This window comes from Mytilus californianus, unplaced genomic scaffold, assembly GCF_021869535.1.
Source record: "Mytilus californianus isolate M0D057914Y unplaced genomic scaffold, xbMytCali1.0.p SCAF_2, whole genome shotgun sequence".
NCBI lineage: Eukaryota > Metazoa > Mollusca > Bivalvia > Mytilida > Mytilidae > Mytilus > Mytilus californianus.
This window is the reverse complement of record NW_026262668.1, coordinates 72,624,594-72,639,384: the sequence shown is the minus strand read 5'-3', so window position 1 is coordinate 72,639,384 and position 14,791 is coordinate 72,624,594. Positions and strand designations below refer to the sequence as shown.

The 14,791-nt window shown below is 31.7% G+C and overlaps 1 protein-coding gene across 3 annotated transcripts in view; it reads left to right on the top strand.

Annotated features, from left to right (window-relative positions):
- LOC127728067 (myeloperoxidase-like) overlaps positions 1-14,791 on the top strand; it is an 88,737-nt gene that overhangs the window by 55,742 nt on the left and 18,204 nt on the right. For 2 of the 3 annotated variants that reach the window (XM_052235260.1, XM_052235259.1), the window contains exons 1-6: positions 1,769-1,802; positions 3,524-3,569; positions 4,883-5,026; positions 6,928-7,104; positions 7,659-7,698; positions 12,957-13,066. The exons of the other annotated variant lie outside the window; for it this stretch is intronic. In XM_052235260.1, coding sequence (XP_052091220.1) covers positions 1,770-1,802; positions 3,524-3,569; positions 4,883-5,026; positions 6,928-7,104; positions 7,659-7,698; positions 12,957-13,066 — 550 coding nt within the window. In that variant the 5' untranslated portion in view covers position 1,769. Of the gene's footprint in view, positions 1-1,768; positions 1,803-3,523; positions 3,570-4,882; positions 5,027-6,927; positions 7,105-7,658; positions 7,699-12,956; positions 13,067-14,791 lie in introns of those variants that run through there. 3 annotated transcript variants of the gene reach the window in all.

Genomic DNA, 14,791 nt, shown 5'->3' with positions numbered 1-14,791 from the left:
AAGAATTCTGGTAAAACCAGTACAAAAGAAAGAACCAATCACGGCGGACATTATTGTTAAACTATTTAATCTGTATCATGATAAATCTAACTTGTCTCAAGGTTACTTTGTATGTTATTATTGGCCTATGCTGGATTTTTTTAGATACAAAAAACTCTCGAATATAAGAAGGAGTGATGTCAGTTTTCATAATATACACGTTGAAATAAGTATTCACAATAGCAAGACCGATATTTACAGACAAGGTAGTATAGTTATGATAGCAAGTACGGATATGCCCACTTGTCCTGTTCATTTGTTAAAATATTATTGTGATTTGGCAAAGCTTAAGATTAATTCCTCTGAGTACTATTTTCGTTCTTTACAGTCCAAGCAAGATACTTTGGTATTGATTAAAGTAAATAAGCCTTTATCTTATACTAGAGCCAGATAAATTCTTCTCAAAGCTTTAAATGCAATAGGTTTAGACAAAACGCAATTTGGTTTGCATAGTTAACGAAGCGGAGGCGCTACGCAAGCCGCAAACAACTTTGTTTCAAAGTTCATGGTTCATCGATCCGAAAATGCCAAAGATGTACCTTTTCGATCGACTGGATGCGGCATCCCTACATCCCATAGAATATTTGTGTTTTGTGTCATTGAGTCTTGTTTAGAAAAGAAATGCTTTATGTTCGGTTGAACCCGTGAAAAAGAACAAAAATAAATTTCTTTTCGTTACCAGGCATAATGAATATCGTTATGCGCAGTAATTTGCTCGGGTGGATTCACCCGTGCATTCTAAGCGGGAATTAAAACTACTCGACGGATTGCATTCAACCAGTCTAGACGTTTAAAATTTAAGGTCTGTTTGACTTTTTGTTTTTGTTTTGTTGTTTTATGTGTACTGTCTTTCACACGTATACGACTATTTCTATAGAATTGTACAATTCAATACATGCACATTTACACTGCCCAATTTACAGTATTTATTAATTTTTCTTAATTCATATAGTTGTGAATTGATTCTAATATTTTCTAATTGTATTTTGTAGATTGTGCAGGCTATTGATCATACTTCTAGTGAAGAGAATGTGATAAGGACTGTTTTTTTGCGAAACATTGCCATTCAACATTTTTGTTCACATGTTGTTATTATGTTTCGACATATCATTAAATGACTGGATGCTGCAAACCTACATCCCATAGAATATTTGTGTTTTGTTTTATTGAGCCTTGTTTAGAAAAGAAATCCTTTATGTTCGTTTGAACCCGTGAAAAAGAACATAAAGAGCAAAATCTTTGTAATATGCGGTCTCCGAAGTGTTATGCATACATTCACTTTAAAAATTAAATGCGGACGGAATGTCAATAACGCAGTCACGTGACAGCATATAGCAAAAAAAGATGAACAGATGAGAATAAAGCTTTCATTGTGCTATAGGCGGGTAGGCGGTGACCAAAGGGATTGGAAAGATACATAAAACATATGTTAGAATTTCATTGTGACCACATCCTCCATCAGAAGTTATGCTTATTTCATGTCATCAAACGTGTTTTATTGGGTATTGATGTGAAAACCTATATATATCAAATAGCTGTCCCCTCTATTTGTCATGAAATTTCATGAACAAATAGCCACTGACTGTTAAGGAAACTACTCTATTCTTGTGCTAAAAAAAAAATTTTTATACTAGGATTTATTTTTCCAAAGAATTTGCTGGTCAGGATATTGGTGATTCTTTCATTGTTTACGAAAAATAGATGTATTTGACTATTTTTTTTCAGTGGAAATGTATTACATCATTCTAGTGGCTACGGTTTTGGTAAGTTTGTGTTTATGTTAATACCAAAGTTTAAACAAAGTGCACTATGAACAAAATTGAATTGATCGTTCTATGTTTTGGCATTAGTATATATACATTTTATTCATATTTTAATCAGACTTAATATGTATACACAAGACAGTCGATTGTATGATTATAAACCTAGCCTATTGCATGTGAAATTTAAAGAGAATGTTAATAGATGTCAACAACAACTTCAAGATAACTGACTCATAAGTAATTTAGAATAAAAAACATCGCCTGAAACACTATCGATATATGGAAATTCTCAGATAAAACTTTGAACCTATTGTAAACACGCTAACGGAAAACACAGAGAATTAAACAAAAATCCTGGTATATGACTTAATCAACTCTTCCACAATGAAAATCAAAATAATGAATACACACTGCAATACAGGACAAAGATAAAAAAAAAGTTAAACATTTGCACACATATGTACACGTTAACACGAATTGCAAAATTAGAGGCAGCAGTAGTTTATCAATGCTCAAATCAATCCATTGAGAAAATACAAATCACAGTGCAAAATAAAGGAATCGCATGAAACCCAATAGGGAACGAGACTCAACAAACTCGTGATGTTGACCGTAAAACTTATGTAGTCTCGATTTCAGCCGTTGTACCTCATAACTTTGTAGCAGCAGTTTTTGTTCCAGGACCACATCCATGTTAATGAAGTCCGTAAAGTGTTAACATGCATTAACATATTAGTTTCGATATATATACGTTATTTGCTGGGTCGGAGGGTATGTTACTGCTGATCACGTTCGTCATAGATTCTAGTTTGAAGTCGTCCTTCTGTTTCAATATCGACATTCTAAGGATAATTGAGGTATTGAAATATGGTCACCAGGGTCTGCTTCGGACTGACAGTAAAACCTTTTCCAAAAGTAGGGCGTCCGGTTGGATGCACGGGATGTATATGTCATTCGGACAGAATAGTGACGTTAAATCCGATGCTCGGGAGACGGATTTATAAAAGTTCTTCCAAACTTGTTTCTGAATCCCATATCTGAATTTTATGTAAAATTGTACTACTTCATTGTTATAATTTTTCATAAATAAATACAGTTTAAACTAAATCCGATGCTTCGTGAAGAAAGAGTTCCACGCTTTCTATATGTTAAAGAACCCTAGTTAGAACTCTCGTGGAATTCGAAAGTTGCCCATTGCACGAAAACAAAATTTGCCTTTTTCTTGCATACCTGTACCATTGTTTTCCGGTGGCATTCAAAATTCCCTGTTTTTCATCCTTTATGGTCTTACTTTTAGAACCTACATATTGTTTTAATTATTTGTTGTTTCTTTTCTGTAATATGTTTTCAAAATTTGCCACTCGACAAAGAGCAAGCTACAATCAATCAGTCAACATCAAAGAAATATCAAGATATGAAGCAAACTTTATAGTTTCATTAGTATCCTTACTCTCAAGTTCACTTGGATATATGAGATGCAAGCAATCATTGAAATGTTGTCTATTGAGTGACATGCCATCATTTGCGAAAACATCAAAGGTTTTTATCTTATTTGTACTTTTTTAATTACACTTTTGAATTGACAATGAATGTTCTACAATTCATGATATATTTTCCAATATTCAAATCATTTGATACATTTTCAGTAATTTTACCCGTAACTTATATTTTAAAGTATCCGTTTAGCTACTTTTTGCATTGTTCAGTGATATATTTCAAAGTTGCAGATTATTATCGATAGCGCCAGCTCAGTCTTCCATCACAAAGGTATGCACATTTCTATTCAGTAATGTTTTAAACAAAGTAAGGTAAGACTAGGGTGTTTTTTCCTTTTTTGTATTCTTCCCTTTTTTCAATTTTATTCTTTTCTTGTTTAATAGCTATAAACTGGAGTTTACTGATTCGTTCAAATATGGTGTCGACCAAAAAATATAAAGCATGCAAAAAACAAATCATATTGGCATTCGCTAATCTGCAGTGACGGAATTGCATTCATAAATTTATGTTTGGCTTTGTCCTGTTTCATTGAGTTTCTTGTTAGTTATTTTGTTTTTCGGGTTTTCTTTGTTTAGAAGTGTGGGTGAGGTGATATCATTAATTTTTTCATCATTTTCCCTTTCTTCCTTATTTGTTCTCGAACGCGTGAAATCTATCTATGCTTCAAATGTTTTGGTTTTATTGTTATGTTTACACAACACAAGACTGCAATGAATGTAAAAACTATGACTCTTGGATGCCAAATTTAGTAAACAGTAGTTTACCGATGTTCAAGTCTCATTATTCGATTGAAGAGATACAAATCAAGGTAAAAAACACAGACTAAGGGAATCAAATGAACTGCAAAAGGGGGTAGACTAGATACCTCAACAGAAAGGGGGAGACTAGATACCTCAACAGAAAAGAGGAGACTAGATACCTCAAAAGAAAGGGGGAGACTAGATACCTCAACAGAAAAGGGTCTCCTGCTATGCATGCATCATCCTTCATGCGAATCCAAAATAAATCAGAATGTCAAAATCGGGAATGAACACATCTACAGATCAAGGTCTCCAGTGATAACATGACCAGTGGGACTATATTTGTATGACGGCGAGGAAGAAGAGAAAATCAAGAGATTTGAATTTTACCTTCTTGACGGTAACATCTCTAATACTTTCTTCTGGTTGAAAATCTTGGATGCAATAGGTTCGGTGTAAGTATATGTAATGACAGATGTAGTTTTTATCTTTGAAGTACTTAGTAATCAGGTATAGTTTTCTGAATAAGTCTTTTGCAGAATATATTGATAATATTGATAACATTCACAACCTCAAATTCTACGTTTTTCATAATTTTTGGAAGTGGTCGTCACGGGGTTTAAATAACTTGTAGTTAGCAAACCAGGCTATATCGACTTTCAGTTAACGTTATGTTTTCAAGTGTATCTATTTCTTTCTGTATTATTTAAAAAGCATAATATTGTTTCCGTTTCTAATACGTGTTGAAGTAATTTTGATTTTTTGTACTAAGAAATGTTATAATAATTGATTCTATTGTGTTTGTTACATTTCTATTTATCTGGTATTTGATTGAATTTATAGTAATTCCTTGCCCAAAGAATCCTCGCTACAGATCATTTGATGGGTCTTGTAACAATTTAAGAAATCCTACTTGGGGACAGGCTGGTACAGCACAGAGAAGACTTAGGGATATAAATGGGAGACCGATGGTATCATACGAGGACGGTAAGAGTTTAACTATTAGTATATATATATTTTGTAACAAGTTAGAATATAGAACATTGATGAGTAGCAATAAATAAAACTTCATTTTTATCCGACCATTTTGAATGACAAACAACAATCATGTGTTTTTTTTTAATGCTTTATTTTAATAAAGAATTGAATGCTTCTTTTGTAATTTAATTGTGTGTAAAAACATAAACCTTACCAATTTTAATGCACCAGATGCGCATTTCGACAAATAATGTCTTGTCAGTGATGCGTGAGACCAAAATGTTTGAATATCCAAAGTTTAATACAAATGTTGAAGAGCGGTTCAAACCAATAAGTATAGCCAAATCTGGTCAAGGATTAAGAGCTTTGTACGAGAGTAAAGCGTTGACCGAAGTACATTTTGTTTTAACCGCATACTAAAAATGTGAGCATGATCAAAGCTACAACAACTGTGTGTGATTACAAAAAAGAAGCATTAAATTGTTGTAATTACATTTTAATGATTTGACAATGGAGTAACGAGTTACATCCAGCTTTTCGTTTGTTTTCCTAGACATTGACGTTGTCATGTGAATCACATGGTTTGATGAATGTTGCATTTCATTGAAAAATAGAGTATAAAAGAGAGACCAAAGATAATTAAGGGATATTCAAACTCAAAAGTCGAAAAAACACTGACAATTCCCAGGAAAAAAGAAGGAAAACGACGAAAATACAAACAACAGTACACAAAACAAAACATAGAAACTAAAGAATGAGTAACACGAACCACACAAAAAATCGGGGTGATCTAAGGTGCTCTGGAAGGGTAACCAGATCCTGCTCCACATGTGGACCCGTCGTGTAGCTCATGTAAATACAAACCTTTTATAATTTTAGAATGCCTTCTGATTATTGTAAACCAGTTAAAATACGGATTCTTATGGGAAATACATGTTATGTAATTATTTTCAAATAAAACGTAACATTTATAACTGCACGTGCTTTGCATGACTGCGTTACAACAATGCGTCTGAATATGTAATACAAAACAAACAAAAAGCTTGGTTCTACTCGTGTAATGTCCTGTTTTTATCAATACCGTATACTTATAAAAATTGAATTCTTCATTAAGTGTAGTTTTTCAGGTTGTAAATTATTTGTCAAGTAAATGTAGTCCTTCTAAGAATTCAACACTTTAATTGTTTAACAAAATTATAAAACTATAAAGGAGGTATTCATAAATATATGGTAGGCGTGTTGTGATATACCACGGTGATGTGAAACGCTATGTTTAATGAGTATTCAACAGTTATATTTATCGGACTCACGACATGTACTTAGTGTTATTAATTTGTCATTCATTTATTACTTCAAGAAAATAAATTTAAAAAAAAGAGAAGATACATACTCCAGTGAAAAAAAAACAATAATAACAACAATAACAAAACACTTCACCGGAAACTTTAAAGATTAAGCAACAACAAAAAAAAAACACCAAAGAAAAACTTGAAGTGAATCAGATGCACCCGAAAGATAGGCAGTTCCCGTGCCACGAGTGGCAAGTAAGAAAATCGTGATAAAAGAGGGATGAAAGATACCAGAGGGACAGTCAAACTCATAGATCAAAAACAAACTGACAACGCCATGGCCAAAAATAAAAAGACAAACAGACAAATAATAGTACAGATGACACAACATAAGTTGCATTTGGTTGTGTCGAGGAAAAGAGGACGGGTTGAAGATTACAAGTTGAACATATACATTATGATCTTAACAAAGATATTGTATAACGGTCAAACAAATCATAAGGTTGTCCGTAATACTTCAAGCACTGTTAGCATGCAAAATAGTTTATTTCATTCCGTACTATAAATTTTGATGTATATCAAAACGTAAATTGTATAGCTGATGTTCCTATTTGTCAACAGGAAAAAGCTTGCCAAGAGGTTTTCCGAATAGACTTCCCGATCCAAGACTGGTCAGTAATGTAGTATCAGATCCTGCATTAGGACCATATAATCAGTTTGATAAAATCAGAACAGGGCAACACATGGCTTTCGGGCAATTACTGGCGCACGATTTCATAGAAACGGATATACCATCAGGTATTTTCAATTGATTTGTCTTAAAAAAAATTATTAGAAGTTTATTTATAAGAATCCAATAGTAACATATATCATACAAATAAATCAAGGCAAATGGTATTAAAAAAAAGTAATTAATCTTTTGTAATTAGTATTAATTTGAATAGATCTTTTTCAGACATGATATTTATAATCATTACATTAAAAACGATGTTATACCACATAACACTTGTGCATGCAATTGATGTTCTATATGCATACTGAATATAAATGACAGTTTCGTAAAAATCATATTGAAAAAAGATAGTGTTTTCTCTGAATATATCGCTTTGGTGTAACACATACTTACAACGTTAAATGTGAAGAATGACTTGCACTTTATGAAATAAGGGTTTTACTTCAAATATGATAACAATGAGATTCGAAAAAGTTTCTGTATACCAAAAAGTAATTACAAATATACTGGGACAGATTTGAGGTGACTTACGCATATGCAACAGATATATAGATGTATCTTATAAATGAAGTAATCAGTGCAATTTAATGAAGGAATACTTTAAATTTTGTTTTCATAGGGTTTGACTGTTGTAATAGATCTGATCCAAATTTTGGCAAGTATGATATAGCTACTACTTATCTGTTTCTTTTGGAAATTTATTGCTTTTATAGAGCTACTGCAATGCATGTAAAAGGTTACTTAATTTGAATGCGTCCTTCCCAAGGATTTAACAATAAATAACCTACTTGAATGCCCCTCCCAATGATATAATAAAAGGAAAACTGCTAGAATGTAAATGATAGAACACATAACCTTTGTTTTATTAAAAAAGTTATATAAAAAACAATAACAAACAAACGCACATGCTAGGGGTTCCCTGATATTCCTTAAAGTACTTGCACATGATATGATGAATAAAATTGAAAATTCGTAATTCCTTCAAAATTTTCAATATCCGTTTAAAAGTATTAACAATTTGCATCAAACTCCAAAGTATAGTAAAATAATGGGTTTTAATGTCACAATGCATTGCAAAAATATGTAATAACAGATGGCCTATAGTTTTTGTTTTGTTTACATTGTTGTGATGTCTTTGCTTGATAATCGTAGTTGCATTTTTGGTGCTGTTGTATCAATTTGTATTACTGCAGAATCTTCTCCGTTGTACCCTCTATTTTCATTGTATAAATGCCTTCACAAACGATTACATTGTACTAGTAGACTTGTATTGTAATATTGTTGTATTTACACATGCACATCTTATCAGCTTCTACACAAATAACACTATCCCTACGTATTTTTTCCGCAATATAAATTCAACATTAGATAATGAAGTCGTTAAATTAGAGGCAACAGTAAATTAACAATGTTCAAAGTAACAAAATTTATTAAATGTAGCATATTTTACAAAGTTACCGAAAACGGAGTGAGGGATAGTTTAAATGTTCGAAATACATACTAGACAGAAGATTTAGTGAAACATTAATGTTGAACAAGACACTGTCAGAATGATAGAAAATGGAGTTTATCTTGCAGGATTATTGTGAATGTTTAAGGAATTAAGGGCAATAACTCCTAAAAGGCTAAATGGAAAATTGTCAAAAAACGCTGAACCCCATTTTGTCATGAGAAACAATTTATAAAACTAGAAAATGATGGGATAAAGTTTTCTCAAATTATCGAACTAGATTGTCATTAAGTACCATTTTCCAACCAATCAAGGACCAGTACTCATAAACAGCAAAAATGAAAATCATCAATACAGAATTTGAACCCTTTTTCTAATTGGTAATAATATATTAAAATTTAAATAGCACTGATTGAGCGAAACGATTGAAGAGCAATTTCCCCATCAATTAAGGACACTAACTCCAGAACGGCAAAAGTAAATATAGTCGCTATAGAACTTGAAATCCACATTACCATAAGTAGCAACAAATTAATTTTGAATAGCATTGGTTATCTAATTATTGCATGAAAATATCATAACGTGTCATTTCCAAATCAATCAACGCCATTGCCTATGAACGGCAAAGTCAAAATCATCAATATTGAACTTGACCCCATTTAATCATCGGTAACAGCGTATTAGAATTTAAAGGCAATTGTTGCACGCTTATTAGATTATTGCATATAAAAACCTGGAGTCGCAAACTGTACTACCTCAAACTAATTATCGGATTATTCAGTAGGAAAATCTGCTTAAAATACAAACAGTAAAGGTAAATAGTGTAAACACGAAGACGTATGTAGGTATATTATAATATCCTATCCTTAATTTGTTTTGGTAAAATTTGTCTATAAAGCCTAAGAAGTACTCTAAAACTGTGCTTGCAAAAATTTCATGGGTAAATTTTCCATTTCTTTTTTTTCAAAACCGAATAGGGAAAAAAACCCTAACCATTTCAAAGCTGTGTGTTTAAAATATCCTTAGTTCTTGTCGTTTTATATGATCCAAAAGTTTAAACACTAGATTCATTCAATATCAACCGATGCAAACTTCATAAGATAACATATGGCTGTTAAGATATCTGGTTTATAATAGCCTTCAGCATCTTATTCTATTTTCCCTTTAAACTGTTTTGAATTGAGAGCCACTGGTCAGTCGATGTAGACGAAACGCGCGTCTAGCGTACCAAAGTATAAGCCTGGCATCTTTGTTGATTTTTTTCATACGTTATCTGATAGATAAGATAAGCATTACAACTAATTTTCAAAAAGGTGTTTTGAATAAATAGCATTTTGCATAATAAATAACTTTTTCATTCTGTTCCTTTACACAGATTTTATGATATGATAAATACATCAAATTTTTCAATTTTGTTTCATTGTTTTCAAGGAGAACAAGTTATAGTAAAACACAAATTGTTTTTACAAATATGTATCTGAGTTATGCCACTTTGTCCGACGAGTATCACTTTTACCCACTGTATCCTATTCCAGATAGTAACATTTTGACTGAGTGTGGATTTGCATGGTTGGGGATGCATGCATAGCAGGACATGCTTACCCTGTCGACGCACCCGATCTTGCTCCTTTTGGAGTTCATGCCATTCTCTCAGTTTTTCTTTTGTCGTTTTAATAGATTGATGATTTTAGAACATCGGTTAATAAACTCATCAAAGATACCAGGCTTAAAATTGTGTACGCCAGACGTGCGTTTCGTCTATAAAAGAATCATCAGTGACGCCCGAAAAAAAAAAGTTTGAAATTCAAATATAGTACTGTTAAATATTCACCTCCTTTTTGTCTATATTCAAACAACTCAAACTGACGAACAATGTAAAAATCACATTAATAAAATTTCGGCGCCTTAATCCCTCAAAATATCTATACAAAACTTTAAAAAAAAAAACATTTATTCTGACTTAATCTTCTCTTGGCGAGCAGCCTATGATTTTGTTTTTAATTTTAACGAAACACACGCACATGGTACAAAAAGTTAGATACAATTTTCAAATTAGATTGCCTACATAAAGGGTTATCAAAAACTTATATGAAAATGTCATTGTTATTTAGATTAATGTTGGTATACTCATTTGCCCTTTCAGATGTTTTACGTCGTTCTTTTGGATCATGAATTACCGGATATTTTCGCCTAAGAGATTTTATTTGTCAATCTGTTGATTTACTGTAAAATAAGCAACACTGTTAAAATCTAAGAACACTACTTTTATATCTAAGTTCAACTACTTTTGTTGTACATGAAAACTAATTGAACGACGAGGAATTACTTTTAACCATTTACTTAAAAATAAGAAACACTATTAACTTCGTCGTTAGCGATTTGGTTCGGTATGAGCAATTCATTTTTGTTACCAGTAAGAGTAATATTTTCTTGAAGTCTTTTAACACCGTTAACTTAGCTATTTATGATGAATCGCAAATTTTCCAAAAGAGGGATAGTCCTAACCTGATTCACTTAAAAGCTACAAACCTATGAAAACCTTGAAAAAATAACAATTTTGAATGCTTCTAACTTTTTTATGTTGCACTTTGTAAATACAGCTGTTTCACAAACCACGCCAAGAAGCCATAGACCCTATATTTTGACCTTTGAAAAAAAATAGTGCATATAAGCTTTTCATTCTAGGATGTAATTTTTTACGAAACTTCCTAGTAAAAGTGGTACAGTTTTAGCTGTATAAGGAGTTCCTATGGGAAATTGCATTATCTATATTTACAGAATTGCAACCTTTAAACACCAAAATTTAAAAAGATATGGATCGTTTGGAAAGATTGTTCTATTGTCTATAAATTTTTGAGGAATTGTTACTCATATTGGGAATAGTTTCCGTTTTGGTAGGTTATCCCCAACCTGCTTATATCAGTACCGAAATGCTTGCTATTGGAAACATATATACAATGACGTGAAGACTTTTTTAGGATTAAAACTGTACAAACATATGGAGCATTTTATCTCATTTAATCTCATAAACCTTCATCAATTTCCCACGATGGCGAAAGACAGTGAAACACAAATACATTTTGAGGCATTTATTGTTTTGATAGTGAGATACGAAAACACTTACTTTATTAGGTCTTACTACCTTTCTGTTTAAAGACCTTTTGGTTTTGTTCTGATAGTATTTTTTCTTCCCCATTTTTGTTTCTGAAATGTCGCTTTTGTTTCACAACATGACGATAAGATATTTTGCATATGATTTCGAACAGTTATTGTGCTTTTAAAACTCACCCTTTTAAACTGAACACTTTTGCATATGGCAGTTATCTCCACGTTTTACTTTTTCTTGTAAACCTCAGAAACCGTAAAAGACATTGCTTGAATTTTTTCTTCAAACTGCGCGTAACCTCCTCAGATGATCTGTTCAGTTTGGACCGAAGCGGTTCTGTAACATGTACTAGAAATAGAATGTCGATATAAACCTAAGTTATAATGACCCAGCGTCTTTTGGTATGAGGTCAATGGGCTATAAACAGGAAATTAAGTTCAAGGTCATGATCTAAATTTTAAGCTCGTAAAGCGTATGAGTTAATGATTGTCAAATTCTAAGTTGCTACTTGACGCAACACCATTACACTGAGTCGAAGTGCTCTGATGATTTTTATAGGAGTTTTTCTCCCGTTTGATATTCAAACAAGCTGTTTATGTAGGATAACTTCTTAACAACATATATGTGAGACTTTGGGACTTTTGATTTGAAATTCTTGATCTTTAGCCTTGAAATTAAGGTCTAATTTTCGAATCAGTGTGATAAAATCTATCATATGACAACTGATGTGAATTTTGTTAAACGGAAATACCCAATTATTTCCTTATTTCAAAGGGAAATGTATAGAAACCATATATTATTTTAAATCAGTGCATAGAATACTATTATATTAACTAGAAATAACTATTTGTGAATCAGAAGTAGCAGATTATCTCCCTTCTTTCAAACAAATGTATATAGAAACTATATATTTTTCGAATCAGTTTAATGCAAGCTATCATATAATACAGGAAGGAACAAGGTACAGATAATTATCTACCTCATGTCAAAGAGAAATACAGAAAAACCATATATTTTTAAATCATTGAAAAATAGTTGAAACTGATAGTGTCTTTTAAATAACAGAGGAAGTGTGATCGTTATCCTTATTTCAACTATAAGATCTTCAAATATTTTTTTTTTCAAACTGTGCAAAATAAATATCTTCTGACATCGTTCTTTTTAAAATGAAGGCTACGTTTTTGTAATTAAAAAAATAAGTTTTTGCATATCAATAATTCAAACCTTAGTAATCAACATGTGAGTTGGAAAGACCTTGAATTGTTCTCTGAACAATTTGTTTTTAATATTAATAATTATTGGAATAATCAATGAAATATTTCATTTCTTTGCTCAGCATTTCTTTGTTTACTATTGTACAGCGCTGATGTATGTTTTCCTCTTGATGTTCCTTGTGATGATGAACGATTTCCAGCAGGATGTAAAAACTTTATAAGAGCAAAACCTGCAACAGAAGGTACATATTTGCCTTGTAAGTTTTATTCAGTTCCTGATTTTCAACTTTCCTTTAAAACACTTAACGAAAAAAATTGATAAATAAGTTTCGATCATTTCAACTTATGTACACCGAACGTATTTTATAACTTATAACAGAACAAAAACGCTTATTACATTGCAAAAACTATATCCTGACGTGAACATTCCTACTGGGAGATATACTGTCCAGGTATAGTTTTTTTTTAGATTCAGTAGGATTTTGATAGACATAATCCCAGTTAAACTATAAACAACTCTACACGAGGAAAATTATCAAGGAAATATGGTAATCGGTGTTACATATAATCTTCAATCATTTTCGACGTTTCAACGTGTTAGTTTATTTCGAATACTGGATAACTTTGCTACACGTGATGACAAAGTTGTGTTTTGCAGCAGACTTTTGTGTAGGGAAATACTAACATCAACATTTGTGCATACAATTTTACATGTAGTACTAACGCCACTTATCGTTAAGAAACGTTAAAACACACAACTACAGTATAGTTTATCGCAAAAGACTGTATTTTGTCATGGTCATTCAAATAAAAGGAGGAAGAATATAGTTTTTTGAATGCCTGGTCCCTAAATGTCTTCAAGGCAAGCAGGTGAAAGGTCTAGAATACATATAATCATCTCATCGAGTGAAATCATCATTTCTTTTTAATTTCATTGACTATATAGATTAACCCCAAAAAAACTTTCAATTTGGTATTTTCTTTTATTTTATTACATTGACTAATAAACAAAAAGTATTGAATAATAAAAGAACTAGCAAAAAAATTTGTTATAATTTTTTGCTTTCGAGACTCCTTTCCAGATTTAACGCCTTTAAAATAAAAGAAAGAAGAGACAAGAAATGATTTAAGGAATTAATCAATACATAAAAGTGCGAAAAAATAGCCTTAAAAGGGTTCAAAATAACTGTTGGATTTTTTTATTTGATATATCAGTTAAGAAACATTAACGGGTAGGCGAACGATACATACCTTTGGAAAAACACGTAAATAATCGTTTGAATTTCATGCTTTAATTTTCAAGTTATCATAACGGAATTATGCTTATGTATAATGGGCTATCTTGAAATGCCATTTATTCAGCTTAAAACATTCCAGCAAAATACAAAAAAAAAAGAAGGCAAACAATTAAGATCAAAATGTATTTTTTGATGTCATAATTATGCATCATTTTGTCAAATTAATTTTTATGTCGGGTGTATAAACACAAAAAGACAGACAATACTCTACAATACATTACACATCCAACTTAACACATAGAGCAACAGGTACACACACAAAAAAACTCTTCAAAGATTTTTGTACCACTCAATAAAATCCTAGAATGAACTCAAACACCCAAAACGAGTAAGTAGTTCCTGTTCCACCTGTTTATTCTGGCATTTTTAATATAACAATTTAAAAATATGTACAAGGATTATACTTTTTACCACTCAATAAAATACAATTGATATAAGAAGATGTGGTATGAGTGTCAATGAGACAACTCTCCATCCAAGTCAAAATTTATAAAAGTAAACCATTATAGGTCAAAGTACGGTCTTCAACACGGAGCCTTGGCTCACACCAAACAGCAAGCTATAAGGGGCCCAAAAATTACTAGTGTAAAACCATTCAAACGGGAAAACCAACGGTCTAATCTATATAAAAAACGAGAAACGAGAAACACTTATGAGCCACATCAACAAACGACAACTACTGAA